This window comes from Pantherophis guttatus, chromosome 8 (genome assembly GCF_059756535.1).
Source record: "Pantherophis guttatus breed Tessera chromosome 8, ASM5975653v1, whole genome shotgun sequence".
Taxonomy (NCBI): domain Eukaryota; kingdom Metazoa; phylum Chordata; class Lepidosauria; order Squamata; family Colubridae; genus Pantherophis; species Pantherophis guttatus.
The window spans coordinates 41,604,091-41,629,341 of record NC_142070.1 but is presented as its reverse complement, the minus strand read 5'-3'; the positions used below and the strand labels follow the sequence as shown (position 1 = coordinate 41,629,341).

At 38.9% G+C, this 25,251-nt stretch overlaps 1 protein-coding gene across 3 annotated transcripts; it reads right to left on the bottom strand.

Annotated features, from left to right (window-relative positions):
- Positions 1-1,120: 1,120 nt before the first annotated feature.
- On the bottom strand, positions 1,121-23,913 carry ZDHHC2 (zDHHC palmitoyltransferase 2). Of its 3 annotated transcripts, none has more exons than XM_060686798.2 (14): positions 23,320-23,888; positions 20,513-20,689; positions 20,389-20,415; positions 19,107-19,201; positions 16,448-16,568; positions 14,887-14,956; positions 14,312-14,344; positions 13,715-13,835; positions 11,864-11,996; positions 11,644-11,770; positions 11,411-11,500; positions 5,732-5,844; positions 3,762-3,837; positions 1,121-3,531 (listed from the first exon to the last, which is right to left on the bottom strand). In XM_060686798.2, the coding sequence occupies exons 1-13, from the start codon at positions 23,507-23,509 to the stop codon at positions 3,797-3,799; spliced, it is 1,338 nt and encodes a 445-aa protein (XP_060542781.1). In that variant the 5' UTR covers positions 23,510-23,888; the 3' UTR covers positions 1,121-3,531; positions 3,762-3,796. The 3 variants fall into 3 exon arrangements, with proteins under 3 accessions (XP_060542781.1, XP_060542782.1, XP_034257297.1); XM_060686799.2 differs by lacking the exon at positions 23,320-23,888 and adding an exon at positions 22,689-22,781; XM_034401406.3 differs by lacking the exon at positions 20,513-20,689 and having other exon boundaries at positions 23,320-23,913.
- Between the last annotated feature and the right edge of the window lie 1,338 nt (positions 23,914-25,251).

The following is a 25,251-nucleotide window of genomic DNA, read 5'->3' as shown; positions in this document are numbered from 1 at the left end:
TTTTGCTGTGGAAATTTCATACTTGCTATGGTTTCACCAAAACATACTGTTGATAATTAACAATATTCAGAGTTTGAATACTGATATGAAAGGTGCAGGAAGAGTTAAGGAAAATGCTGTTGGAACATAATTATTTGTTCAGGTAGTCCTTGACTTAGAAACGTAATGTAACCTGCCCACCATGGTCGTAAGTTGTAATAGCTACAAAATGGATCAATCATTTATCAACCCAATTTTACAACCCTTTTTCTGGCAGTCATTAAATGAACACAGAGCTTGTGGAGCAAATACCACAGTTGTTAAGTGAGCCAATAGTTCATTATGGGTGTGGTTTTCAGCAAAATTGCTGTAAAATGTCATGTGACCATGGCATGCTGCACATGGCCATACATGCGGCCTGGTTGCCGAGTGCCCAAAGCAGTCGTGACTGCAGACCCAGGGGGCAACCATTGGAACTTTGAGTTACACTCACTGTAACTTTGAATAGCTGCTAAACAACCAGTCGTAAGTCGAGTACCTCTACCATTTTTATAGCAGCTGGATTTTTACTATCAATTATTCTGAATTCCAGTTAGTAGGATGGGATAGTTTTCCAAGTGCAGAAGAAATGTTTAAACTCTGATGAAATAACACTGAAGAACTCAAATCAATTTGTTCAGATTTTGCTATAATTAAATATTTTGCTTTCTACATTTAGAAAAAAATTATGAAAAACATAGAATAAGTCTACCAATGTGTATACGTTTCCTGTAGGCATTTAAAAAGTTCCTTGCTCAATATGGCAATACATTTCTAACACAAATACTTAAGATTCTTTCTGCTGTATTCAGCTTGTATAGAAGCATTTCTTTTTTCTCTTGCATGGAGGCAAGGCCTGCATCATTTAAGGTATTTTTCCCCTTCCTGAACTTACGTTCATCCCAAATCACAATATACCCACTTACCCATTACCAAGTTTGTTAGTGCACATGTAACACAGGAATCAGATAAAATTATAGTGGTAATCCTAAAACAAGTGAAACACAATGTTAGAAAATGACAAGGCTCTTCCCTGGCACACATACAAACTCACAAAGATTGCCCACCTTAGGAATAAAGCAATCAAGCAAAAAACATGTAATTGATTACAATTAAATGTCTTTAATCAGGCAAGAACCCTAGTTTTCAGTTCATCAAGGTTGTGGTTTCCCAAATGCAAGTGTATAGCAGATAATGCACAGAATTCTTTTTCCCAAACAGTTACAACGGGAATTTGAACAAGGCTGATTAGAATACCATTTTGCAGAGATGCCTCTTTTTTTTCTTTATTGTCATTGCTATCTCACTATTCACCCCAATCCCAAACCTTTTATTGGAAGTCTCCTGCTTGTAAAGGTCAACGGAATTTACTTCCAGAGCAAAATAATGGGTGTAATGTGAAAAAACAATTTGAATGAATACATTCTATGCTCAATGTATCAAAAGAAGGTACATTATTTTAAAGTCCCATATAAACTCCTCTCTAGTTTACATGGCTCTTATCACCTGAATAAGTTCAAGTCTTCCTTCCTCTCAAAATTTTGACATTGGACAGCTGACAGTCCGTTTTCATAAAGACATGCTGAGAGAGACATGTCCCATTATTTTGAATTTTATTGAAAAATACTGTAAGGTGTTATATCTAACAAGTGTATGAGAACTGAATTGCAACTTTTCCCCTTTAATTTACACATAGTTTAAAGACAACCCAACAGCAAAACATTTCACAATGTACAGTATATGATGATTAAGCAGTATAAGGAGTATTCTCATTTTATTCTCATCACTTCCATATCTAAATATAAATAATTAGAACACTGCTATGAAAATGAATTGTCAATGCTAATATATGTTGTGTAAAACTGTAAACTAGAAGTACACAACCTTTTCAAATATCCCAAATTTTATGGGTCATATTCTGGCACTTTTGGTGATTAGATCCTACTGAGATTTTTCAAATAGATTAAAATATCAGGGAAAAATCCAAATCTACGCTATTACAGTTGTTGTAATAATATCATCACAATATCATCATGCTATCTCATTTATTCTCCACAAGACCATTCTGAAATATTTAAAATCTATACAGCTACAGAAAATAATGTGTTGCTTTTAAAAAAATATTTGAGACCACTGCAGCTGGGGAATGTCATTCAGTCAGATCTATGTGTAGTGCCTGTTTAGAAGTCTAAAGTGACTGCCAAAGTGATTCTGAAAACAATTTTTTTGTTTCTTAAATACTTTTCAGTAAGATGTACAATTTTCTCACATTCTTCTCTAACTAAACTGTTTATAGACCATTTTGAAACTGATTAAAACCTATTTTATGTAAACAGCATACTGTATTATGTGCAGCTTAAATGTATTAATTCCATCTTCCACTGTACATGCAAAGGCACTGATAAAACCAGTTCTATGAAACTGTTAAGTTCCTTGGCTTCCGAAATTTCGTAAATTTTAAATTCGGTTCTTAAATCAGATCATATAAAAGTTCATAAAAGCCCCAGATAATTAATTTCATTTAAAGTGTGTCTCTGCTAGATCCAGTTATCTTATTAAGAATATAATCTAAACCACGGTAAAAGTATGAACATGAGTGTTAACATGATATTCTACATCTCTTCATATGTAAATCACCAGGGTAATAGTGAGAAATGCAGCAATTCAAGGATGCTCAGTTACAACAAAGCCTCTTATTAATACAAACTTAGGTCAAAATTTTAAGTTGATAATTCTCAAGAATTTTTTTAAAAAAAATCATTTCAAGTAAGCTTGAGTAATTGAATTCGCCATCACAAAGTTTCAAAAAGTCTTGCTCTGAGCATGGTTCTAACTACACTCCTTATTTTTACATAGATAAATAAATGTGAAGTTTGTTTTGGTCTCTCAGTTATGAAATAAGAGAAATTGTAATCTAGCCCTTATATAAAGGGATGCATGAGCATGATTGTCCAACCTGAGGCTAGTTTATAATTAAAAGTTTTGCTAACTCAACTGAAGGCAGCAATCAAATATATCTTCTCATTATACCCAATCAACAAACAAACTATTCAATGAACCGAGAAAGCTTTCTTTATAGTCCAAGGAATAAAGGTAGTTTGAAGGTGGAAATCACAAGCAAGATTTCCATTCAAAGATTCAAGAACTGCTTCCAAGAATGTGTTTAGATTATATATAAAGTTTATGCTCATTTGAGCTATAAATGTTGATGCAAAAACCACGCCTATAATCTCTAAAAGATTAACAGTTGTCCTGTATACGTTAAGATTTCTCTCATTCCCAACGTGTCATTTTTCAAGACTTCCATTTTACACTGTAACCATATTCTATGTTAGCCAAACCATTATTTTTATGATAATCGTGTCAACAGATATTTCAAGTGATGATGCAGAGACAGCTAATTAGGTCTTGAAATTTTTTTGAGCACATCCATGTAGCAGTGGACTGAGTAGCTGGTTGATGAATGCTGATGTACTGGATGAATTCTTCATCCTTTCATCACCAGTGCTTTTTCTACAAAAAAGTATTATTTGAAAAACAATTTGATTAATGGCTTTCATTCTACACGACTACAGAAATTACAAAGTAAAGCAATGTTTCCCAACCTTGGCAACCTGAAGATGTGTGGATTTAACTCCCTGAATTCCCCAGCCAGTATGCATCTGTAAGTTGCCAAAGTTGAGAAATACTGAAGCATTTTATTAAATATGAAATAGCCATCAAAAATTTAAAAAATAACTTACTTTAAGACCCAATGTTGTTTTCTTTACTTGTAAGACTAGGTTTCATTTTCCATAGATAATGCAGGATTGCTCATACCTTTAAAAAAAAAGATTCTCTTAAACAATGATTTTTAACTTTGTTTTAAATAAGTTACACCTTGAAGCTTACTGACAACTAGAGCAGAAGCATTGTGTGGATAAACCAAAATGACTAATAACCACTCACACTGCTTCTTTCTGTATGTGTGTACCTTCTGAGTGGTGCTCAAGGGCAGCCCATATAGAGTCTGTTGCAATAGTTCAACTGCATAGTGACTAAGGCATGAAAATTTACAACTAAGGAAAGAACATCATTGTGCACAATGCAGATCTAGGCAAACACTCCTGGCTATGATTGCCATTTGGGAAGTACAACTAAAGTTGAAAAGTTCTCAGAAATGGGATAGCCAAAATCCCTGCCACTCTGTCTCACAGGGTTTGAACTTGACTCTTGTTTCTCCCCACCTTGACCTTAACAGCATCCATGTATGAAGACAGGAGCTTTATATCACTTGGCCAGTCAGGCTCAATATATATATAATTGAGCATCATCTGTAGGTTTATGGCACCTGATCCCATGCTGGCAGATGACCTTGCCCAGCAGCCTTGTGTTAGGTCTTAAACAGTGTTAAACTCTAATAAATCCTACAAAGAAGGCTCTATTCTCCTCCACCCCTTCCAAGCACCAACTGAAATTAGCCAGACAAATGAATGAGATCACTATAAAACTGTGTCTCCACCTTACAAACCCTGGAATCAGCCCAGAAGGCAAACACAATCAATGGACTGGAAGGCTGCTTGAGAGGTCAGAAGAACCAGGAAAGTTACATCATTCTTATCCTGCCAGCTGTCACTCAGAAGTGCTACCAATGCTCTTTCAAATACTGCAGTATATCTCAGCCTGAAACTTGACTGAAAAAGGTGCAGATCATCGGCTTCCTCAAGTGTCCTTTGAAGCTGCAACCAACTGCCCTATTATGTGTGTAAACTGAACAAAAATGGTCCCTTTTTAATGCTGCTTTATTTTTATAAATAACTAAGACTCCTCTTATTTTCCACACAGCAACCCTGTGAGGAGGGTTGGGTTGAGAGTCACTGGCCCAAAGGCACCCAGCAGGTTTTCATGCATACGGCGGGGCTAGTAGAACAGTAATTCTACTATGTTGGTTCAGTGATGGTTTCTTGGGATGGGGGTACACCACTGAGTGATATTAGTAGAACCAAGACTTCAATTCTCATAATTGTACACTGAGTTCATCTATTCTTATTTATTTCTACCATTTAGAATCAATAAATCAAAATCATCACTAGATGAAAAAATGAAATTATCTTCACTGAATTGTTCATGATGAAAGGGTTTCTTCAAAGGGAAGGAAATGCCAACATTCTGAACATCTTATACAGGTACTCCTCGATTTACAGTTGCAATTGAGCCCAACATTTCTATTGCTAAGTGAGACAGTTGTTAGGTGAGTTTTGCACCATTTTACAACCTTTCTTGCCACAGTTGTAAAGTGAATCACTGCAGTTAAGTTTGTAACATGTTTGTTAACTGAATCTGTCTTCCCCATTGACTTTGCTTGTCAGAAGATCACAAAAGGTGATCACATGAGCCCAGGACAGTGACATGGCAACCATCATAAATATGAATCAGTTGCCAAACATCTGAATTTTGATCATATGACCATTAGGATGCGGTTCACATTGGTCATAGGTGTGAAAAACAGGCGTAAATCAGTTTTTTCAGTGCTGTTGTAGCTTCAAATGATCACTAAAGTAATGGTTGTAAGTTGAGGTCTACCTGTACCAAGATATGTGCTCAGTCCAAACTTTCAGCTTGTGAACCTAAAATGTTCTCATTTTATCTTTGGCTGAAATGATCTGATTTGATGCTTCAGCCTAACAAGACACTTTCAAAACTTACTATTAAAAATATTGTAACAATTTCTTACCTAGTTTGTTCTTTTCAGTATCTGCACTAGTTTGTGTCCAAGATTGAGGATCAGTAAGAAGGTGGCTCTGAGAATCTCGTAATGTCTTAGCCGGAAAATGGTGACTATTCTCACTGTTAAAAAAATGGTTTAAAAAAGTTGAATGAGAAGCAATTCCATGAACTAAATTATTATTATTTTTTTAAATTTGATTTTATATGCCGCCCTTCTCCGGAGACTCAGGGCGGCTTACAATGCGTTAAGCAATAGCCTTCATACTTTTGTATATTTTATACAAAGTCAGCTTATTGCCCCCACAAACTGGGTCCTCATTTAACCTACCTTAGAAAGGATGGAAGGCTGAGTCAACCTTGAGCCTGGTAAGATTCGAACCTGCAATAATTGCAGGCAGCTTTGTTAATAACAGGGTGCTTTAAACCACTGTACTACCAAGGCTCCTTGCTCAGGGTGCTTGGGGAATATAGCTTTAGTTGAGCCTGACTCCTAATAACAGCAGGGGAACGCCTATGTTATTTTCTTGCCAATAAGGGAGAGAGAGTTTGCCATACGGTAAGGAATTTCTGTGATGACTGCCCCAGATGCTTCCCCAGATGCCTTTCCAGATGTTAGTTCAGAGGAGGATGAGCCAGTCCCCGGCACATCAGGAAGGGAATCGGCTGATGGCTCCAAGATGGGGACTGTGAGCCCAAGTGAGATAAGTGTTCAATGGGAGAGTGACTGGATAAGCAGCTGGCTGAGAGTGATTGGCTGAAGCACAGCTGAAGCAGAAAAGTCCAGAGGCTTCAGGTGGGGAAAGCACACAGCTGCAGCTGGTCAGTGATGAGGAAGAGGAACTGCTTTCTCCACCTGATCTGAGAACACGAAGGGCAGAGAAAAGGCAGGAGAAGTGAAGGTTAGTTTGACTACTGATGAGGTGGCAGCTTCATCCCTTTGATGGGCTGCACTGGAAGCTATTTAACACAGGAGACAGATGGAGATAATACTGAGAACAAAGTGTTCATTTCCTAGTTGTGTGTTTCTTGGTCACTGCGATTCCTGCCTTGTTTTGGACTGACACCGTGCCTTGATTTTGGATCGGGCCTTGTGGATTCTGGATTCTTTTTGTCTCATGAACCCTCTTGTCAGGGGTGGTATTCACTTACCTTCCCTACCGGTTCGCAAATGTGAGGACGCACTAAAAATGTTTTAAATTCAATTTGTTAAAAAAAAACAAACCCAGAGGTCTTATGTACCCATTACTAGGTATAATAGATGGGCTGTGAAAGAGATGCAAGTTAGGTTTGCTGCTTTTGTTAAGATAGAAAGATACAGAACAGAATTGGATAAAAGGCAGTGATCATTAATTATTTTAGACATGGCTTAGCATTTGTTATGAGCTACATGAAGGCCATTATGTACTTCTCCAAGTGTTGTACTACTGAGATTTCATACTGAATGTATGGCTTTTCTGAATGTTTCTGGATGGCAGATAATCACTATTAATGTGTCTGAAGTATAAGATGATTATTTCTATATCAAACTGTGGAACTGTGGTCGTCTTGGCTTGGACCATGTCCTCTGTTGTGAGGAGACAAGGGACTTGGTCCTGTAAACATGTCTCTGAGACTCCCCATTCCTCTGTCTTCTCCCCAGTCCTTTATATATACCCTCAGGATATGGTCTCATTACCCAGTATGATGATCAATGTACTCAGCAGCGGAGCTTCTTGGTCTGCGAGACTCCCCCCTCTCGCAGGCTTGGCCCTCCATTCTATCGAGGGCCTACCTCGATGACGGGCTCTGGAGTCCCGAGAGGTGGCATGCCGCGAAGAGGGGGCTGCGGGGTTTTTTAAAATTGTCCTTGTCTAAACTTTTAAGGGGTTCGGGGAGGGGGGAGGGGGGTGGGATTGAAATTAGGGTTGTGGGTTTGGGGGATAACCCACTAGGGGGAGAGTCGGGCTTGGCCAGGACATCCGGCGGGGGTGGTGGGGAATCCGGAGGGGGTCGAGCTGGTCCAGATTGTGTTTCTACCATTGGTACTGTGTGTGGGAGAGGTAGATATGGCGGGAGCAGGGGGCCATATCATGTTAAGGGAGCACGCGCCCGCTGTCTTCAAGCGGTAGAGTGCTCCGGCCCCCAAAGCTCCACCCGTGCTCCAGGTAGTACAGACCTTCAGGGCCCGGGCCTTCGCCTGATGTTGTGCAACGCCAGGTCTGTAGTAAATAAAGCCCCCCTCATCTGTGATCTTGTTTACGAGGGGGGAGCGGACCTGGCGGGTATTACGGAGACCTGGTTGGGCCCAGAGGGAGGGGTCCCTCTGGTAGAAATGTGCCCACCAGGTTTCCACGCATTCCATCAGCCAAGGCCACAGGGGAGGGGCGGGGGAGTAGCGGTTATTATTAGAGAAGGCCTTAGGCCGAGGGAGACCACTGTACCTCAGACAGCTGGCTGTGAGTCCCTCTTTGTGAAGTGGGGCCATGGGGTTCAGAGGGGTTTGCTGATCACGTACCTGGCTCCCTGCCACGTGGCGGCAGCCCTGCCCGAGCTACTCAACGTTATTGCCGCGGTGGCGGTTGATACCCCCAGACTTATGGTCATGGGGGATTTCAACCTGCCATCCGTGGGTGAGGCGTCTGAGGTGGCTCGAGAGTTCATGGCTTCCATGACGGCCATGGACCTGACCCAACTAATTCATGGCCCTACGCACATTGGGGGAAACACACTGGACTTGGTTTTTGTCTCTGGACAGTGGTTGAGTGATCTTGAGATAGGGGATATAGTCATCGAGCCCTTGTCATGGTCAGATCACTCGCTCCTTCGCCTTGACCTTCGAACCGCGGCACCCCGCTGCAGGGAGGCGGAACCGGTAAGATGGTACCGCCCCAGGCGCCTGATGGAACCTGATAGGTTCCAGAGGGAGCTTGGGCCAATCCCGGAGGTTCTGGCTCACGCCTCATCTGGGGACCTAGTGGCCGCCTGGGATAGGGCGGCTGCTGGAGCCCTGGATCGAGTCGTGCCTTTGCGGCCTCTGACCCGGCGCCGATCTCGCCTGGCTCCTTGGTTCACCGAGGAGCTGAGGGAGATGAAGCGCCGGAAAAGACGCCTAGAGAGCTGTTGGAAGGCTAGTCTTTCTGAATCTGACCGAACACTGGTAAGATCCCATATTAGGAGTTACCTAGTGGCGATAAAAGCAGCAAAATGTACTCATTTTGCTGCTCTTATTGCGTCATCAGATAATCGCCCGGCCACCCTGTTTAGGGTGACCCGCTCCCTGCTCCATCAGGAAGCGCGGGAGGACCCCTTGGAGGGAAAAGCCGAGGATTTTGTTCAGTATCTGTATGACAAAATCACTCAGATTCGGGCAAGTCTGGACTCTGACGGGATAGATCCAGCGAGGGTGACGGAGACAGGTCTTGAGACTGTTATCTGGGATGAGTTTGATCCTGTGACCCCAGATGACGTGGACAGGATTCTGGGTAGATTGAACGCGACCACATGTTTGTTGGACCCGTGTCCCTCCTGGTTAGTGCTGGCTTCCCGGGAGGTGACGCGAGGCTGGCTCCAGGGGATTATAAATGCTTCGTTGGGTGAGGGTGTCTTTCCCGCCGCCCTGAAAGAGGCGGTGGTAAGGCCTCTCCTCAAGAAGCCATCCCTGGACCCGGCAATATTGGCTAATTATCGTCCAGTCTCCAACCTTTGCTTTGTTGCGAAGGTTGTTGAGAGTGTGGTTGCGCGACAGCTACCCCAGTACCTGGATGAAGCGGCGTACCTAGATCCGTTCCAGTCGGGCTTCAGGCCTGGGTACAGCACGGAAACGGCATTGGTCGCGTTGGTTGATGATCTCTGGAGGGCTCGGGACAGGGGTTGTTCCTCTGTCCTGGTCCTGTTAGACCTCTCAGCGGCTTTTGATACCATCGACCATGGTATCATGCTGCACCGGTTGGAGGGGTTGGGGGTGGGAGGCACCGTTTTACGGTGGTTCTCCTCCTTTCTCTCTGACCGGTCGCAGTCTGTGTTGACAGGGGGGCAGAGATCGACCCCGAGGCCCCTTATATGCGGGGTGCCGCAGGGATCGGTTCTCTCGCCCCTTCTGTTCAACATTTATGTAAAGCCGCTGGGCGAGATCATCTGTGGTTTCGGGGTGAAGTACCATCTGTACGCTGACGACACCCAGCTGTACATCTCCACCCCGGACCACCCCAACGATGCCCTTGAAGTGATGTCCCAGTGCCTGGAGGCCGTACGGATCTGGATGGGGAGAAACGGGCTCAGACTCAACCCATCCAAGACCGAGTGGCTGTGGTTTCCGACGTCCCGATATAGTCAGCTGACGCCATCGCTGGCTATTGGGGGCGAATCACTGGCCCCCACGGAAAGGGTTCGCAACTTGGGCGTCCTCCTGGATTCACGGCTGTCTTTAGAAGAACACCTGACGGCCGTGACCGGGAGGATTTTTCATCAGGTTCGCCTGATTCGCCAGTTGCGTCCCTTTCTAGATCGGGACTCGTTACACACAGTCACTCATGCCCTCGTCACCTCTCGTCTGGACTATTGTAACGCTCTCTACATGGGGCTCCCCTTGAGGTGCACCCGGAGGCTCCAACTGGCGCAGAATGCGGCCGCGCGGGTGGTTATGGGAGCAACATGGAGCTCCCATGTAACACCTCTCCTGCGCGAGCTGCACTGGCTCCCGGTGGTCTTCCGGGTGCGCTTCAAGGTGCTGGTTACCACCTTTAAAGCGCTCCATGGCTTAGGACCTGGTTACTTACGGGACCGCCTACTACCATCAACAGCCTCCCACCGACCAGTACGCTCCCACAGAGAGGGGCTCCTCCAGGTGCCGTCGGCCAAACAATGTCGGCTGTCGGCCCCCAGGGGGAGAGCCTTCTCTGTGGGGGCCCCGACGATCTGGAATGAGCTCCCCCCAGAGATACGGAGGATTCCGGATCTGCGCACCTTCCGCCGCGAGTTGAAGACGCTTTTATTTCATCAAGCCGGCCTCGCCTAATTCTTCTCCCTTTAAACTGTAAATTTTAAATTTTTAAATGTATTTTAAAATTATGGGTTTTTAATTAGTATTAATTCAGCCAAATTTATTTAATTCATTTTTATTTGATCTTAAATTTTGTATATTTATGTGTTTTATTTCATGGCTGTGCACCGCCCTGAGTCCTTCGGGAGTAGGGCGGTATAGAAATTCAATAAAATAAAAATAAATAAAAATAAATAAATAACACCACACACAATAATATCTTACACTGGGCCTGGGTAGCTGAGACACCACTTATTTCCAGCTATTTCTGCCTGGCCATTACATTCAAGCAAAGTGGGTGCGCTCCAGGTCCCCTCCATTAAATATTGCCATCTTGTGGGGCATAGGAAGTATGACTTCCTGTTGCCCCTCCCCCAGTGCTTCCAGAACAGCATCCCCACCAAATAAGGTTGGTTCTCTCTTTCCTGGAGTTCTGGAAAGTTGTAAAAATCTGCTTTGGTCCCAGACATGGGATTGATATTTATTATTTGTTCAACTGTTCAATTTTGTTTTGTTATTTCTGCTGCCTATTAGATTATTTTGTGTCTGTGATTCAATGCTTTTAGCTGTTTTTATGTTTTCTCTCAGTCTGTCTGTCTGTCTGTCTATCTATATCATCATCATCATCATCATCATCATCATCATCATCATCATCATCTAAAGACATACTTTTTATTTGCATTGTGTCCTGCAGGAGTAGAAGCTTGTTCAAGATCTTGGTTAACAAGGCAGGTAGGAAAAGAGCATCCATCTCCTAGGCTGAAAATTAATTAAAAAACATATACATAAGCAAACTGCACTCAAAAGCTTTTTCAATGTTGAATTTAAGTTTTGGTTTTAAAAAACTATTTAGCTCACATAGTTTAATGGGGAAACAACGCTCTCTTAAATGCAGAACTCACCTGGTAAAAATTGGCAACAGCCAGTACTTTTTCTCATCTCCAAAGACTTCCCTTAGGTTTTTGCTGAAGCCCAAATTAAACCCATTTTTATCTGTTCCATGTCGAAAAACAGGTGCTCGGAAGGCCTCTATAAGAAATTGTTGCATTGTTTAACATTTTCAAAATAGCACTCTCAAGGGACAGCCTGGTTTATTGACAAAATAAAATTCTAATTCCTTACCTAAAGTTGATTTGTTCTTACTGACCAACCAGCAATGATAACCAAAGAGAGAGGATAAGCTAATTGAAAACATAGCTGCTGCAAAGAACAAAAACATAATATGGAACTTGGCTTGAGTGTCAGGAAGGCCATTCTATAAAGAAAGAGAAAAAAATCTTTCAATGTTCTTTTAGACACATAAATACATCCATTTAAAAATCAAGTTAGATCAATAATGACTACATACAATCTTCTCTTATTTATGCCAGTGTTTTTTCCAACTTGTCAACGTTAAGATGTGTGGACTTCAACTTCCAGAATTCCCCTGACAGTATAAAGTCTACACATCTTATAAGTTGACAACTTTGAAAAACACTGATTTATATTATAACTATAATATAACAGTGGCACAGTGGTTAGAATGCAGTATTTCAAGCTACTTCTCCTGACTGCTGGCTATCTGCAATTTGGCAGTTCGAATCTCACCAGGCTCAAGGTTGACTCAGCCTTCTATCCTTCCGAGGTAAGTAAAATGAGGACCCAGATTGTTGGGGGCAATATGTTGATTCTGTAAACCGCTTAGAGAGGGCTGTAAAAACATTATGAAGCGGTATATAAGTCTAAGTGCTATTGCTATATTTGACCTAATTGAAGTGCTATAAATACAGGTAGGCCCAACTTAAACCATTCATTTAGTGACCTTTAGAAATTACAATGGAACTGAAAAAACTGACTTATGACCAGTTTTCAAACTATGGTCACCTGATCAAAATTTGGGCTTTTGACAATTGGGAGTCATGTGTTCACCATTTGTAATCTTCCCAGCTAGCTTCCAACAAGCAAAGTTAATGGGGGAAGCCAGATTCATTTAACAACCACACAATTCACTTAACAACTGCATTGCTTAGCAATGGAAATTTTGGGCTCAACTGTGGTCATAAATCAATGACTACTTATATTATTATATGGAACAATGTAGAGGACTGTTTGAATGTGCCTTAAGATAGTGTGCAAACCCAGACATGGTGTTTTGTAAACCATGATTTGTTCAAATCCAACTACAGGTATTTGTGATTTATGTAAATCATACCTAATTAATTGTTAATTAAATTACAACTAAACATGATGAATGAACTAGGTTTATAAGTTGAAGCTTGATCAATTTAAGAGTACTCTGTAATTGACCTCTAACCAGTTTTTTAAGTACTAAAAATACTGAAGGCACCGGCCAATAAAGAATTCTATCATTCTATCTTTCTTTCTTTCTTTCTTTCTTTCTTTCTTTCTTTCTTTCTTCTTTCTTTCTTTCTTTCTTTCTTTCTTTCTTTCTTTCTTTCTTTCTTTCTTTTTCTTTCTTTCTTTCTTTCTTTCTTTCTATCTATCTATCTATCTATCTATCATCTATCTATCTATCTAATTTTATTTAAAGATCCAAAATACTAATTAACACCCATAACATTTATGGTAAATACTGTAAATGGAATATGTAGGGAGAAAAAATCACATATTCCTGATTCTCATTATATCTTGTCAGGAAGACACAATTTTAAAGACCAGCTTTAAGCAGAACATTGTTTGAAAAACTATAGAGCTATATAGAGTTTAAGCACAGTCTAAACAATTCAGAATATTCCAGTTAGTGACTAATACCAATATATATTTAAATACCAATGCCTGTCATATGGAAGTGTAATCAGAAGGTGCAGTGGTGCTGAAATATCTACAGCTTTCCCAAGTTTCATTCTCACAGGAGTCATGAGTCCTGGCATTAGCCCATTTAGACATCTTCCAATGTCACCTAATTGAAGCTTATAGACACAACAGTTTCAATAGTGTATACATCATCAGAACCAGAAATGAATTGAAACTTACTGTCCAGAATCTAATAAAATGCTGTAACTCAGTTGCAAAGATGAAAAGGCAGTATAATAGAGAGTAAGCCAAGAACAGAAGGAAAAACTTGTAATTTGAGAATCCAACACAGTTGTTCACCCTAGGAAAAGAGAATACAAATTGCTGAAAATATATGTATGAATGGACACACACACAAAATATCATTTATAATATTCCATTTGTTATTATGAGTAAACACACTTCTGTTTTTCACATTACAATAATTATTTAAATAAAGGAGTTACATCAATGAACAGTATAACTCATAATATTACAAACATAAACATGTAATAGTCACAAAAATTAAAAACAGAAAGATGGACTGGGGTCATTAAGGTATTTCTTTCACTATTTTCCACAAAAACTACACAGCTTTTGAACTGGTATATTACTCCTTCCCTGGAGTTTCTTAAAGAAACTGGTTTCAACAGTATTGCTTCTCATTATAGTTCTTCTTCCGTTCTGACCAGTAATATTGTTAAAGTAGCAACAGTAAAATCTTTTTTTTTTTTTTGCTAATAAAGACAGCCAGTTTCCCGATATTCTTGATATTCATAATGACAAAAAATTACTTACCAGGGACAGTGATGATCCATTTTCAAAATACATCTTAAAAAAACAAACAATGTAGATTATTTTATAGAATTCACAGAAAAGTTAATCATACTGCAACAAAACTTTTATGCCAAAGACAATTTTAATACATAGAACAAGTTAGTCCATAACTAACTGGGCCAGCATCTAAATGAGTAATTTAACTTGTGCTTGACCTGATTTAGCTATCATTCATATGATAACTTCCTTATTTTGTCTTACCATTAAATCAGATGGCTGTCTAGCCTCTGCCTGGCATAAAATGAGGTGACTGAATATAGGAAGCTTGATTTGGGCTCAGGTTTTTGGTTTTATGTCTTTGGTTTTAATAGTTTTAATATGCTTCTATGTAATTTTTGTTTTTGATTAGGAGCCACCCGGAGTTTGATATAAGATGGGCGGCTATATAAGTGCTTAAGTGCTTAAGTGCTTAAGTGCTTAAGTAAGTAAGTAAGTAAGTAAGTAAGTAAGTAAGTAAGTAAGTAAGTAAATAAATAAGACAGGCAAGATGGAAATAAATTCTCAGCTTTGCAAATATTGTAATGTTTGTTTCTTACTTATCACAGACAGAACAATGATGGCAACGATCTGGTTTTATAAGTTGGCATCTATCACAATATCTGATTGCTGTAAAGACACAAAAAGATTCATGTTTACTCTCCTTGCTGCCTTGTGTATATCTTCCTGCATATCCCAGACAACTGTTCAAAGTATGTAACAAAGAGTCATTTTGCTAACAATCTCATATTTCTTTTTGAACACAAAAAAATAAATGATGTTATACATTATAATTCTACCCTGTTAATTTGTACTCAGACCACTGAGTACAATAAGACATATTCATAGATATTTGTGCATAGCATTACTTTTTAGCTAAAACATATTTTAACCATATTCTTCAATAATGCAAAAATATCTGCTGATTTTAGTAACCTCAGTACCAAGAGGATTCTCATAACTCTTAACAAATATTGGCAAATAATCAGTTGTTTGGCAAGCAACTGAAGAGACTATCAGATCCTTTCACTACAACTAATCAAAGTTACCAACAATTATTCGATAAAACTGATCAATAGCTGCTGCTGCATGAATTTGAAATTATGCAGAATTCTCCTAAGAAACAATCTCTACATTCAATAGGACTGGAAGTGCAGTCAACTAATCATCCTTTTCAAATAGTTATACAATTGTTCCAGAAAGGATCATAATCACAAAGTCTGTAAAGAGAGCCAAAATATTGTTTTATTTATACCCCAAAAGTTTTTAAGCAGGGAAGTCTTAATATAAAACATATGGGATAATGCTGATTGAATTCAAGTTATATTTTTAAAACAATGATATATTAATATTTTCTGGAAAAACATGTGAAATAACTTTAATGTTAGTAATTTTTATTTATAATTAAATGCAACTGAAATTAAAGATACAATAACTTTAGTGCATCCTTTGGTTTAATAATTGTTCTTTTTAAAATACTCTGGTCTAATTTATAGAGATGAGCAAAACAATCCAACATATCCTAAATTTTGAATGTTTTTTTCCTGAGAGACCATTTCATTTCACTTTGTTTCACTTAGTTTTGGCATATTATAACTGGATTTGATTTTTTTCAAAAAGATTCAAGTAAATAAATTTGGACCATCTATTGGGCAATAAAACAGTGGGCACAAATTCTATCTCTCTGCCATCAGCTGGACATAGGCTAGAGAAGGAACTGGGGTGGTTTCATGGATTGTTAAACAAAAATTTATAGATAGAGAATCATTTTGAATGGCTGCTTAATAGAGAACCAAAGCTGGAGATCACAAAGCACTCTAGATGAGCATCTTGAGTGCAGTCTTACAAAACTAGTTGCCATAGTACACCTGACAATCTACTAAATACTTATTTATAAGAAGAATGCTAGATGTTCTTTGTCCTTCCCTCTAGTCGAACAATATGTTCCCTAGCTTGGTCTTTTTCTGACAAGTGAATTCATTTTAAGTAAATCACTGGGCAGAAACCAACCACCTTTTTTATTTAATGTATTTCATAATGGAATTTTTAGATTTTATATGGCTACTCTTAATTTATATCTGCTAAATAATCAGGAGGACATCATTATTGACAAATATTTACCTCCAGACATTGTTCTTGTACTGATAGGGAGGTCCTTGGCTGCCCTCTTCAGCACTTCTTGATGGGTTTCATTTCTAGGTTCTCTTTCCAGCAATTCCTTATCTGAATAGCTCAAGTGGAACTAGGAAATAATGCAGTTCTTGAATCATTATTTATTAACCATTTAGTATAATCATCTTTAGACATTTACCTAAATATTGGAAAGTTTGAAACTAAAGAGACAATTCTTTGCAAGCAGATGTGGCTGCTACTTTCTCAATTCAGAAAGATTATCTATACAGGTAGTCCTCGATTTATGAGAGTAATGGAGATTGCCCATTTCTGTCGGAAGTCATTGACTATTACATGAAGCACATGATTAACAACTTCCCTGTCCCTGCTTTCTCCAATGCATTCATTAAATGAATGCACGGGTTGTTAGGTAGAGAATGTGATGACTCAGGGGTGTGAGAAACTGAGGGAGGTATAGTGCAGGCATAGGCATACCTAGGAGGCCTCCTCCACCTTTTGAGGTATCCCGTGCTCTGCGTCCTGCCCCTTGGGTGCCCTAGAGCCCTATGGGCCACCTGCATACCCCAACCCATCACAATTGCACACGTATCTTTTGAAGATATCCAGAGCTCAGGTAAGTTGGAGTAGAGAAGGCTGCTCCCTTGCTCAAGGGCACAATCAAGAAGAAATCCTCTTGCTTTTGCTTCCATTGCAACTCTTTCCTTCCCAGCCAGTGTAAATCATACCTATTTTGGTTCCTTGCAATCCTTTCCTCCCCAACCAGCATACATTGGTAGTGATTTATGCTGACTGGGGAGAAAAGAATTACCACAGAAGCAAATGTTCTTTTTTGCTCTGCCAGCGTAAGACTAGCGTAAAGCTAGCATTGGTGGCACTAAGAAGAAATCATACCAATTTACGCTGGGGAGGAAAGGATTGCAAGGGACCAAAATAGGCATGATTTCTTCTTAGCGTCACCAGTTTTATGCTAGTCATATGCTGGCAGAGCAAAGAAGAACCCCATCACTTTTGCTTCCTTTACAATCCTTTCCTTGACAGCCAGCATAAATCACCACCGATTTAAATTGGTTGGAGAGGAAAGGATTGCAAGGGACAAAATGGGCACAATTTCTTCTTAGCTTTGCGGCATAAGTCTAAAGCTAGCACTGGGGGCTCTAAGAAGAAATCATAGCAATTTATACTCATCGCAGAGGAAAGGATTGCAACGGAAGCAAAACTGACAGAATTTCTTCTTGACTGTGCCAGGTGGCGGAGCACGGGAACGGCCTTCTCTATCCTGACTTCCTGAACTCTGGATAAGTGAGCGAATGGTGACTGGGGAGCAGGGAGGAGTGCGTGGAACTTGGTATGTTGGCAAAACAGACCCAGTGCCTCTGAGGACCTGGCCGGGCAGGATGGAATGGTAATAAGTGGGTGGGTGTGCTGCAGCATTTATGTAGTTGGTTGTAAGGGCAAATGACCATGGGGCCACTGCAGGGTTTGTAACTTTGAAACAGGTTCATATTTAGCTTTTGGGATGTGTATTGTAACTTCAAACGTTCGTTAATTGCTTGTTGTACCTCAAGGATAACCGGTAATCACAGTTACTTGAACATGAAATTATAACTTTATCCATAATTAAGGATCTGATTTATTAAAGCTGGACTGTGCTTAGAGTTTTTAAGGGAATCCTAACAAATTACCCCTCCCATATTGCTAAGCGAAATTGGTAGGAAGAAAGTACATTCATATTCTTAAGAACAAAAGAAAACAAATGAAAAGACAGCTATTTAAAGTTTTCATTTTTAAATTTTTACAATTGTGTAATATTGAAAATCAATACATCAATCTCTCTTCCCCATAAAAATGGTAGAATATTTCAGATATTAAAACTAAATCTGCCCTTAACCGCTTTAAGAAATAATTTGAAAGGCAATCTGAAAATGAGGTTAAAAGACAATCTTGATCAGTGTGCAGAAGAGAAATCCTTGAATAAACTACAATATTATCAGCAATGTTTTATATCATTTAATGAAAGAAGTGGCCCTTTGCAAGTAATTATAAAATGATTGCTATACATAGATTTAAACCAACATTTTAAAATAACACATTATTGTACATTTGTTAAATAATTAAAAATAATAGGTCTGCCTATAGAAACAAAAATGATTTTCCTTGTTTCCTTTATTAAGATCAAGAAATAGTATTACATTTTTCCATTTGTACATGTATAAATTGTAATGTAATATATTTTTTCAATTTTATTTAACAATATGCTATTTGAAATATGTTAAAATTATTTCCACAGTTAGTTGAGCTGATGACAAGACTAAGAAAATTCAGTATTAAGAAACTGAATATACTTGTTTGGGGGGTGTGTGGTATTATAGAAATAAGGATATTTCTATAATAGCAAATTAGAGAAAAAAGAATAAGTTCTTGAAAGAACACACAATATAAACTAATGTTTTTCACATAAATGTTAAAAGCTTTGATATTGTCAATAAAGTACACATGTGGGTAGCCTATGTCTTCAGATGAACAGATGGAAAACTAGAGAGAATATATTTATGTAGGTTGTTATTTACTGTAGATACACAGAACCTTTGTGCCCCAGAAAAAAAATTAGTAAACAAGTTTTTTTTTCTTACACAAAATTATAACTTACTTCTTTGGAAGGATTCATTGGTAATGTAAAGATTGTTTTCCAGTAAGACCACAAAAACATCATGAAAAATAGATGATACGCAATCAGGCACACCACTAAAACAAGATCATAAAATTAAGACATTAAGCAAACGATAGAAATTGTCAGAGATATACAGACAACCAAAAAAGAAAAGAAAAGAAAAAGAAAAGAGCCAAACGTTTCGAATGGTTCACAATAAAGAACAATGCTATCATAACAGCAATAAAACTATAAAAAATGGCTATTAAAGAAGCTACAAAGCACTACCAAAATGTATTCAGATAGAAAACTTTGTAAGGAAGAAAATTCTGTATGTTCTGTCATTTAAACTTTTCATTATCTATATCTGTATTCCTTGGAATGGATCTAATGGGGGCAAGAAAATCTTCTTAATGGGTCTATATAGCAAGATTGTTATGCACCTGATTTTATACAATAATAACAGAAACTCAAGGGCCCTGTTCTATCAAATCAAAGACTTATTTATGTCCTATTGCCACTAAGACCAATTACTCTTCTATAGCAGCTAATGTTCAGAGATATGGTAAACAGGCAATAACTACTAATCCATCTTAAACTCATCTAAGCTGATGGTCATCAATGTAGTTTTACTATATAATATAATTTATCTATGGATGGAATAAAAAAGCTGATAACTTTCTGCTCAAGAAGTCTACAATTTAACTACTAAAATAAAGAAGATAAAATCAAAGAAAAACAAGAAAATAGCTTCCCAAACTATATTAGTGTCAGTAGAAGATAGGACAAAATAAATAGCAATACACAAGATAAACACCGTTATATATTCCTTAACTGTCTCCTGACTGGTTCTGCCCCATTTTCTAGGGCAAGGAGTAATATAAGTACTACAGTACTACAATGTTGGTATTAATGCAGCAAATAGAAGAATAGGAAGGAGTTTGGTAGTATCAACTAAAGTTACCTCAATTTCTTCTATTAAATTATAAAGAATCTGTTTGGTTATATCTTGTCATACACACAGAGAAGATTAACCTTTTGTCCCCTTTTTCCTTTGAAAACCTGATGATCATTGCTTAGGTTTAATGATCTATATAATGATCTATATAGGGAGACATAGAAACAAAAATGCAGCCTATAATCCAATTTAAAAAGGCATGCAATCTTCAATAATTTATTGCTGAAATAAATAAAATTTTTAATGAAGTTTCTGAACATATACACATTATAGCAGCCTTAAATTCTATAAACTACAAAGTAGGAAAAAATAGCTATTACTTACTTTTTTCTCCAATATTTGATATTGTTACTGCAAGAGAGGAAAGGAGGAAAGATCAGTGAGAAAACTTGACATTATTTGGACACCAAAAAAGCATTCTCAGTTTCTGGAGTACATATATACTTACCAATGAACCAGTGGTGGGTTGCCCCCGGTTTGGACCGGTTCACAAGAACCGGTAGTAAAACCGGCGGAAGTCTCCGCCCACTGACCCGGACGTCATCATAGGTGATCTGTGCATGCACAGAAGCGCGCATGCACGCTCCCAATGCGAACCGGTAGTAAAGGTAAGTAGAACCCACCCCTGGAATGAACATATAAATATCGTAGTTTATTTTGCATTCGTACATTGTAGTTGAATTAAATATTGCTTTTGAATAAGACCTTTGCAGATTTTTCAGAGGGGAATAAAAACAGTCCATACAAAAAGCACTAACTATGAATTCTAACACTTATTGAAAGGTTGAAGTAACAGAATCTTGCAAGCCTGAAAGCATTCTTTCCCTCTCTTACTTTTCAGAAAACCAGAAAGAGTCTTTTCAGAAATGCTTCCCATGTCTCTTTTGCTTCCGTCAGCTGAGATACCTTTTGCATGATAGTTGTCTAGTCTGCAACTCTTCCTCCTGTTTTCCCAAGTTGTTCTGAGCAATACATTCAGGAAAAACTTTTACAATTTGAAGTCTGTCCAAAGGACAACAACCAAGATGATAGGGAGAATACAATGAAAAACTTGCAGTGTTTGAAGGCACTACATATTTTTCAAGAATGGACTGAGACAGATCTGATAGCCATTTTCATGTATCTTAAGATCGGCCAGAAGATGGGGCGGATTCATTCTGAGCTGTTCCACAAGGCAGGAGAAGACTTTGTTGACCTTCCTGAAAGACGTGAAAACCTTGGCTTCTCTCACCGGAGTTTGCCTGGAATCTTAATGGAACTCTGTTTCTGTGTAATGTACAAACACATAAGGTATTATGTGTGGTAAGGTATTATTTTTTTTACAGAAGCCTCAATTTGGTTACTTTAAGTTGTATTTTGTTTTATTTTGTTCACTGCTCAGAGTTCCTTTTGATGGGTAGCAATATACTATATATTTATTAAGATACTTTAAGAAACAATGGGATTAAATTAGAAGGAAGTCAATTTCAGTTTGACATCAGAAAAAAAAAAGCTAATTGTATGAACATCAGAGAAACAGATTGCCTCCTGAGAAATGGTGGACTCCCCTTTGTTGAAATATATAAACAGAGGTTGTTGAATGGCCATTGTCACGGCTACTGTAATAAGGGATTCTTGCAGATTTAACTGAATTATCTTTATAGCAATTTCCCAAGCTTACATTCAATGATTCTATGAGATATGAATTGTTAAGGAATGAAATATTTATATTTAATTATTTTACAGAATGACTAATTACTAAGAATTAATAAATTGTAGCTGGTTTGGAAACTGTTAATGATTTGACAGTTACAGTACTGAAATTTTGCTTTTTCTCTATGCAATTCAAAGACAGAAATTAGGAACATTCATTTGTAAGGATTTCCTTGACATTTTTACTCATTTCCACATACAATGAAAATTATAACTATTCTGAGGTAAACAGTGAGGTTTAGTTTTCATCTTTGAACATATTTCATGACTAAATGTCAGACAGTATGGATAAACAAAATATCAACTACTCTCATTTTGAATTGTTGCCAAATTCTCCATGGAGATAAAACCAAACCAAAATAGGAGAGTCATCACATAAATAAATTATGAAGTAGGGGAGTGTGACATAAAAGTTAGATCTCATCCCGACTTTAAAAAAGATTGCACCAAAAATCAGTCCACCATTTTCTTGTTTACTTTTTCACATTTCAAGAAAAATATAAAAAGTCTGAGGGGAAGGATGTGAGAAAGAAAGGAACAGTGGATAATCAAAATCACATGAATAGCATTATTCCAGATTGAGGTGGTGAAGAGGTTTAGGAAGAGACTGTTGCTATGGTTCCAAGAGAAGCAGTAATATCATCTACTATTCATTTCATTTTCAGCATACTTATCATATTAGGCTTCTCAGTGTAATTTATTTTTAAAATTGTCTTAGGTTCATTGAGAGGACAATAATGGAAATAAACAAGTATTTTCTAATATTCTCTCTCTGTCACCCAAAGGATCTCCCTAATGCAGGCTCATCTTTCTTTTAGGTAAGAAACATTGGATATTGGTTATAAAGGCAACCTTTAATACAGACTGTGGACACTTCAGGTATTTTGTTAATCAACATTTCAAAAAAGAAGCAACACAAAGAATTAACATACCTGAAAATGATATTCAAATAAGGCATTATTCTATTAACATGCTTTAATGGCAGCCAACCTTCGTGAAATTTAGATTATTTGTCAGTTCAGATTCTGAAAAATACAATTCCTTATTTTTATACCTATAATTACACCATCCAGCAGGTAATTTGGTTATAATATAAAAGTGCTTAGAAGTTTTAGACCAGAGCAGAACATCTAAACTGTGATATTTTTATCTATTTCTTCACTGAGCTTATTTACCCAGAAGATGATAATGTGCAGGTATTAAAATCAATTTCCTAATTTTGCTTTCCATTCTTAGAAATATAGCTTCACAGAGAATGTGTGCGCCTACTCCTTGCGTTTGTTTATATATTGCTGATAAACATTGCTATTTCAATACCAGCAAGCGCACACAAGGCGTTTTTTTACTGCTCTGCCTTGATTAACAAATGCTAACACTTACCCCAGGAGACATTATTTCCTGTACAGCAGATAGTTACTCTCAAGAGATCTTTCTTAATGAATTAAGGCCAGAAGTCTTAAAAATCAAGCTCCCTTTAAAATTACCAGTTGGCTTTCCAGCATCAGATCCATATAAGAATCCGTCAATACTGAATAAATAAGGGAAGGTCAAAAAGGGACTCACGCAGACAGAGTTGGGCGACGTAGGCATAGTAAGACCAGGCCAGGATGCTGCAGATGAAGAGGACCGGCACCCAGTAAAGAAAAGGACCAGCACGCCGCCACAGGCAGTGTCGCCTCCCGCCTCCTATCCGAGAGCAGCTGCGGGAGGAAGCCACCGACCCCGCCGGAGACGCCATCTTCCCGCGCCCCATCTTCCCTTCCCCGGTTAATCAGCTCTTCCGTCTGCCAGGAGGGCCCGGGCCCTCACCGCACATCCCCGGCGGCAGCGACGGCGGCAGAAGTGGCTGGCTGGTCCCAGCGCTTCGTCGCCTTCCCCTTCAGCGCAGCCGGCGAAGGCTGCTCCTCCTTTCCACGATCGCCTCCAGCCACCGACCTCTCCTCCCTCCCGCTCGGTTGTCCGTCAGTCACTGAAGAGGGCTCAGCTGCCCATCTCTGAACCGGGGCCGTGGAAAAAGAAGGTGCGGCTGAGGACTCTCCCGCCGCCGCCCCAGGCTGCTCGCATTGATGGCTCGCAGGGCGAAGGGCGGGGAGAGGAAAAACGAGGCTTTCCCACCTCTCTGTAGCAGGAGGCGGCACGGGCTTTCGGGATCCACCCATCCTGAGGAGGTCTTAGGGACGGACGGGGTTGGTACCTCGTTAGAAAGGTGTATACAGGGACCGGTCCGTGGGACACCTGCTGCAATTCCCGTTGTCCCTTCGGCCGCTCTTCAGCCTTTTGGCAACCGTTAGGCGGCAAACTTTGCGCCAGTAAACGTTTTGTTAATCTACATCAAATCCCTACAGCAATGTTTGGGACTATGTCTTCCGACGGGACGTTGAGGAATAAAGTTACTGGTTTGGAATGAATGGCTAGTTTGAAGAAATATGACATAAGATAAGGACCTTTTCCTGCGATGTAGCAATCTTGCAGTCAAAAGGAAGAAATTTAAATGAAATCAATTTTTTATAACGATCATAGGCCAGTACAGAAGGAATTCATTTTGATAAATTAATTCCAGCAACATAACACTAATGTAATAATATAACAGCACAAACTCCCTTTGAAATTTAGACTTATAAAGTGAATTTAGTCTTGTCTTCTTGATCTTTTAAATTGTAACCTGGTCTGTGCTTTATACTAAGTGCCCAACACTTGGTTTGCAAATCACAGTAGTTGAATCCTCACCAACCCCAGTTTAATTGATAGATTAATTCATTGTGTGAAGGATGGCTGGTTGCCATTATGACATGTAAAAGTTTCCTTTGTTTTTCAATTTGTAAAATCAAACCACCATCATATTTAGGTCAATTCCTATTGGTTACATGAAGAGATTCATGTTGCTTTCTTGACAATAATATGATGGTTGACCAGTATCTTCTTCCGGGATTTCTTTTTAATTTTTCTAGTTTGGTTGGGTTACATAGTTTTCCATACAGTTTCTCCATTTTGGGTTTTTTTTTTGTAAAATAAATAACATGGTTTAATATGTGATGTGTTGTTGTTCATCTGAGGTTGTCACAATCATTTTAGCCATTGTCTATCCACTGCAGGATGAAGGTCTCTTCCACGTTTCCAATCAATATAGTCTTGAGCTTTCTTTTGCCACTTGGGCCTGCAATACTTACTGATGTTGTAGATCCATTTTGTTTTAGTTCTCTTTTGTGAACACTTTTTATCAAGTGGAATCCATTCTATGACAGTCTTAGTCCACCTGCCATCAGTTCTTCTTGCTATTTCCATTTCAATTCCTTTACTCCCTTGATGATATTGTATACTTTCGTTTGTTCTCTAATCCATATGCAGGTCTTTCTATCTTGTGTTATAATGCTGAACATGTATCTTTCCATGGCTCTTTGCGCAACTCATAGTTTTGTATTGATTGTGACATTAGTGTCCATCTTTAACCAGAATATTTTTAAGAACTGCTAAGGATCAGATTTTTACTATGTCCTA

What these genes read in the sequence shown, in the direction of transcription:
- ZDHHC2 (XM_060686798.2), bottom strand. Translation starts at nt 23,509, where the DNA reads ATGGGGCGCGGGAAGATGGCGTCTCCGGCGGGGTCGGTGGCTTCCTCC. An exon ending in CAATGAATCCTTCCAAAGAA is followed by an intron (nt 16,569 to 19,106) that starts GTAAGTTATAAT and finishes ATTATTTCCTAG; the next exon opens with TTCCACTTGAGCTATTCAGA. An exon ending in ATTTTATTAGATTCTGGACA is followed by an intron (nt 11,997 to 13,714) that starts GTAAGTTTCAAT and finishes CTTTCTTTATAG; the next exon opens with AATGGCCTTCCTGACACTCA.